Below are 6268 nucleotides of genomic sequence, written 5' to 3'. Positions count from 1 at the left end.
TTAATTATCAGCTGATTTAATTATTATTTTATGCTTAAATATTGTTATTAGAAAATATAATTTACAGAAGAGAATCGTAATTATCACAATGCTTTACAAATAAACCACCAGCTACTAAGAAAATTAGATTCGCATTAAATTGGTTTGAACAGAAGTACAAAGTGCAGCCTGAATGGCCTTGTCTTGCTAGAATAAGAAATTTACAGCAACACATTTGACGAGGTAGTTCTAAATTTCATAAATATCAACAATTTTTATAATTCTTGGTAATCTCAGCATCTGCATGAGAGAATTTTCACTGAATGAAAACCCTCTTCAAAAACCTTTTCCTACCCCCCTAAAAAATCCCGCCACCTTCGGCGGCGCTGTTTCCCCATTATTATTTCCACCTTTTTAATTATAATGATACTCTTTTCAGAGAATTTATAAAGGATAACTTAAATTAATCTATCTCTACTACCAACTATCGATATTTTGTAATATATAGGATATTTTTTTAGATAATTAATTCAATTAAAACCTCCATTATTTTCAATAAATTAGTTATTATAACATTATGAGCTTGCTGAAATATCTAAACCTTTTAAATTACATTTAAAAGGATAGCAGAAAGTTTTATTTGGAAAACAATGTGCATGTATGATTGTTTGCAATGTATAGATTTGGTCGATGAATTGTATTATAATAGTTCTATAATTAAAGTATTAATTTTTACAACAATAAATTTTGTATTATTTCGTCTCAAAATTTAATAGATAACCCCCAAAAAATTTATCCTACCCCCATTAAAGCCGCCTACCCCCTACCCTCCTCAAAAAATAGGATGCAAACTCTTCCTACCCCTCCAGCTCATGTAGACGCTGGTGGCTGCAGAAATTTTAGGAAAAGATAAAATATTAATTTAGCACAATCTGTAATGAAATAGGTAGCACCGATCTTGAAGTTTATATTTTTTTATAAATAATAAGATTTATCTAATTTTCTAAAAATGCATGACAATGCAGAAAGTGATTACTTGTATGATATTATAAAAGATATACCCGAACCTAATAAAGTAAAGCTATAAATGGGAAGGGCTTCCTAATTCAGTCCAGTATGCATATTCTAACTTAAAAACTAATAATAATTAAAAAGACTATAAGTCATAGTGATAGAAGACATATTAAAACATTAATTACAAATTATTTTAAATTAATTAATTTTATAAAATTTATTCCAAATTTATTAATTTTATAAAAAAAAAATTATCTGTTTATATATTCAATATAATAACGGTAAATGAAATATCATGTATGTTATTTTAATTTTGCAATTTATAAATTAAATATTGAAAAGTTTTCAAGAAATTAAAAAATTTCTCGGTGAATAAAATATTATCTACTGTTCACTCATTTGATTTATTTATCATACATTGATTCTGATTTATTTAGCAGGTTCACCTTACATAAAACAATTATCTTAAAAGGAAAATAAAATATCATTATTTAATTTTGTTTATAAATTAAATATTAAAAAATTATCAAATAAGAAATTAAAAACATTTCTCAGTTAATAAAATTAGATTATCTACTATTTTTATATTTGATGATTCTGATTTTTTTAGCAGCGTTTATTTATATAAATTAAAGTATTATCTTAGTTAGCATGTTTTAAAGTAAGGTGTAAATATTATATTTCTTCTTTCAACTTTTAGTTAATTTTGTTATAATTTTTTCAGTAGGAGCTAAAAGAGTTACCCTTCATGTTTTAAGAAGGGTGGTGTAATATACTCTTTATACAGCGAGGAGTGATACACCCCCATAAGTTATACTCTTATATCATTTTGATGTACCCTCCTCCTTGTTCACCTTGATTATTGGGATTGGAGATAAGACGTATTTTTATGAGCAAAAAAATTTGAATCGTGCTATATGTATGCTTTTTTCCCCAATACTATCCGAGATATTGGGGAATAACAAAAAATATACTTACATAAAATATAATTGATAATATTTTGATTTATTTTGCTTTATATTAATTTAAATTCATAAAGTACGTTTCTTTAAAAAAAATTGAATCGATTTTCTCTTCAGGGTTTACCACAACACTATCCGAGATTATCGGGCATAAACCAAAAATTACACCTACATATAATCAATTATATTAATTTAAGTTCAGAAAGTATGTTTCTTTATTAGCAAAGTGCTATATGTGCGCTGAGAATTTCCCATAACACTATCCGAGATTATCAGGGATAAACAAAAAGTGGTATCAACTCATCTTTGTTCCATATTTTTGTTAACAAATTTATTATATTTTTTTTCAAAATGGCTTTAAAATATTTATTGAATAAGTCAAAGTTAGACAAGAAATATTGGTAACATTTTTGAACTTAATAAAAAAAAAGTAAAATTTATGTATTATACACTATTTATAACAATATTGGATGTTATACACTTATATTTTATAATTTTCGCAGTAATAATATTAATATATCGCAAGTGAAAAATAAAAAGCCAATAATTTGACATATTGGGCATTTTTATTTGATATAATTATTTAAAGTTTATATTATAATTAAAAAATATTAGCCTTGGATTATTATTTTATATTTTGTTAATATTTATGAAATTAATACAAATTAAAATTCTAAATTAATTGCTTTTTTTATAATTAAAAATTATATGTAACCTAAACACGGTAATTTATTATAATTTTACAAATGGAGAAAAATAATAAATAAAAATCTTTTGTTATTTTAAATGTGTAAAATATTTATGACCTAAAAATTTATTTATATATAATAATATCATTATAATTTATTATTTGAAATATTAAATTTATATTATATTGTCATATGTCTAATTCATATTTTTTATTAAAATTAAATTCTGTAAATCATATAAAAACACAAATCGACACTTTTTGCAAATAAATAATTTGGACCAATCAAAATGATTGAAATGTTCTATATCATTCTTGAAAATTCTTTTTTGGAAATATAAATAAAACAAATTTTACAGTTTCTTATTTCACTTAAATTTTTATAAATTACGTTATTTTAACTATCATTAAATAATCTAATAATGGGAAAAGCTAAAGCAATTGGTATTGATCTTGGTACTACATATTCGTGTGTTGGAGTATTTAATCATGGAAAAGTCGAGATTATAGCTAACGATCAAGGAAATCGCACCACACCTAGCTATGTAGCTTTTACTGATACAGAGAGATTAATAGGAGATGCTGCCAAAAATCAAGTTGCCATAAATCCCACAAACACTGTATTTGGTAAGCTCATTTCAAATAATAAATTATATAAAATTATAACAATAATTTTAAGCAATTAAAGCAATTTTATAATGGCTTTATATTTATTAATTTTTAGATGCTAAAAGATTGATTGGTAGGCGTTTTGATGATGCTACTGTACAAGCAGACATGAAACATTGGCCATTCCATGTCATAAATCGTGACACCAAACCTATGATTCAGGTTGAATACAAAGGCGAGAAAAAAGATTTTTATCCTGAAGAGATATCTGCCATGGTTTTGACTAAAATGAGAGAAATTGCTGAATCCTATCTTGGAACGGTACATTGATATTTTATATATTAATTTTATATTTATAATTTAGACCATCAAAGATGCCGTTGTCACGGTTCCTGCTTATTTCAATGACTCACAACGTCAAGCAACTAAAGATGCCGGAGTCATTGCTGGGTTAAATGTTCTCAGGATCATCAATGAGCCTACTGCCGCTGCCATCGCTTATGGTCTTGACAAAAAGGTAATATTACATTTTTTGGATTTGACTAATAAATATTTAAATGTTAGGGTCATGGTGAAATCCACGTTTTGATATTTGACTTGGGTGGTGGAACGTTTGATGTTTCTGTTTTAACTATCGAGGACGGTATCTTCGAAGTAAAATCCACAGCTGGTGATACTCATTTGGGAGGCGAAGATTTTGACCAGAGAATGGTAACTTTCTTTATTCAAGAATTTAAAAGGAAGCACAAGAAAGATATTTCGGAAAATAAAAGAGCCGTCAGACGATTGAGAACTGCTTGTGAACGAGCTAAGAGGACATTATCTTCAAGTACTCAGGCTAGTGTTGAAATAGATTCCCTTTTTGAAGGAATCGATTATTACACAAATATTACTCGTGCTCGTTTTGAAGAATTAAATGCTGATCTCTTTAGAGGAACTCTCGAACCAGTTGAAAAAGCTCTGAGAGATGCCAAGATGGATAAAGCCACAATCAACGATATTGTCTTGGTTGGTGGTTCCACTAGAATTCCTAAGATACAAAAGCTTTTGCAAGACTTCTTTAATGGAAAAGAATTAAACAAAAGCATTAACCCTGACGAGGCTGTAGCTTATGGTGCTGGTAAATTTAACAATTCATTAATATATATACATGATGATATTTTCCATATTCGCGGTTTCCACCAAATTACCCATGATGGTTTAAATCTTCCTTGGATGTCTGATTTTATAAATGACAATTTTTAAATTATAACTAATTAATATTTTTTATTCATTTATAGCTGTTCAAGCTGCCATTTTAACTGGTGACAAAGATGAGGCAGTGCAAGATTTGCTTTTGCTTGATGTAACTCCCCTCTCCCTTGGTATTGAAACTGCTGGAGGAGTTATGACTTCTCTTATCAAAAGAAATACTACAATTCCCACAAAGCAAACACAAACATTTACCACATATTCCGACAATCAACCAGGTGTATGCATTCAAGTTTATGAAGGAGAACGTGCCATGACCAAAGATAATGTAATTTATTTAGTTGTTAATTATGAATATATTATACTTAATAACATTTTCCTTATTATAATATTTTTTCAAACTTCATAGAACTTGTTGGGTAAATTTGAACTCACTGGAATACCCCCTGCACCCCGTGGTGTACCTCAAATAGAAGTTACATTTGATATAGATGCCAACGGTATTCTCAATGTATCTGCTGTTGAAAAGACGACTGGTAAGGAGAACAAGATAACTATAACCAACGAAAAAGGTCGCCTTAGTAAAGAAGATGTTGAAAGAATGGTTAACGATGCTGAAAAATATAAAAATGAAGATGAAAATGTGAGAGAAAGGGTTACTGCCAAAAATGCCCTTGAAGCATACGCATTTAATCTCAAATCCACTGTCGAGGATGATAAGGTATATTATTTATTAATGCCTTTTTTAGCTCATAATATGATAATTTGTAAATTTCTTAAATATAACTTCATTTTTTTGAAATTAAAACAAAGGTTAAGGATAAAATAAACGAGACAGACCGCAAAGCTATCAACGATGCCTGCACTCACACCCTTGCCTGGTTGGATAAAAATTCCTTAGCTGAAAAGGAGGAGATTGAGCATCAACAGAAAGAACTAGAAAAAATTTGTAACCCTATTATGACAAAAATGTATCAAGCAGGAGGCGCGGGAGGAGCAGGAGGGATGCCCGGTATGCCAGGAGGAATGCCTGGTATGCCTGGAGGAATGCCGGGTATGCCTGGAGGAATGCCAGGTGGGATGCCTGGTGCTGGTCATCATGCAGGTGCTGGATCAGGACCCACTATTGAAGAAGTCGATTAAATATTATACCAATTTTTTGAAAATATAACATTTATATATTATGTGTATTTGTAAAATTAGTTCACGCATTTTGTTTTTAGTTTATATGAATACTCATGAATTTACCTAATTATTTAGTTTTGAAATAAAGATTTTAATATATTCATGATTTGTTTATATTATATTGTAAACTGGGATTTATTAATTTGAATAATAAAGAATTTTTTATACATTGGTAATGCTAGATTATGCTTAGAATTTTAATAGATTACTATGTCCAAAAATCTTTTTAATTAAGTTGTATTAATTTTTAGCTTGGGCCCTATAAATATTTTTAAAAAATTTTATAAATAAGGGCTTTTTGGTTAGAACTAAAAAAACATTAAATATACATTCAAATAAATTCGTGAGCGGAAAAATAATTTTTATATCGAATCGAGATTTTCAGGACCAATTAAAAAAAATTCGATCTGCTGGGTGTGGGTAAATTTTTTAAAAAAAATTTCGGGAATATGATATATTTATAAATAATCCTAGCCTGACCTGAAAATATTAAACTTAGTTTGGGTTGGGTGGAGATTAAAATTGAAATCTGGACCAGGCTATGCAAATCAGATACCTTCATGTGTCGGGTCGGCACGCGGTCCACAGGCCCATACCCGTCTAACATTATATTTTATACTGGGCCGGGTCTGAATTAAAA

At 28.6% G+C, this 6268-nt stretch overlaps 1 protein-coding gene across 1 annotated transcript; it reads left to right on the top strand.

The window, feature by feature from the left end:
* Nucleotides 1-2977: 2977 nt before the first annotated feature.
* On the top strand, nt 2978-5729 carry LOC135930418 (heat shock cognate 71 kDa protein-like). Its single transcript, XM_065467211.1, has 7 exons — nt 2978-3270; nt 3368-3573; nt 3617-3769; nt 3817-4372; nt 4533-4771; nt 4853-5164; nt 5257-5729. Exons 1-7 carry the CDS (start codon nt 3066-3068, stop codon nt 5584-5586), a joined length of 2001 nt encoding a protein of 666 aa, XP_065323283.1. The 5' UTR covers nt 2978-3065; the 3' UTR covers nt 5587-5729.
* The last annotated feature ends 539 nt before the right edge of the window (nt 5730-6268 follow it).

This window comes from Gordionus sp. m RMFG-2023, chromosome 5, assembly GCF_954871325.1.
Source record: "Gordionus sp. m RMFG-2023 chromosome 5, tfGorSpeb1-WG-v2, whole genome shotgun sequence".
NCBI classification, from domain to species: Eukaryota; Metazoa; Nematomorpha; class Gordioida; order Chordodea; family Parachordodidae; genus Gordionus; species Gordionus sp. m RMFG-2023.
Note: the sequence above shows the minus strand (reverse complement) of the source record. Positions and strands in the feature narration are given on the sequence as shown.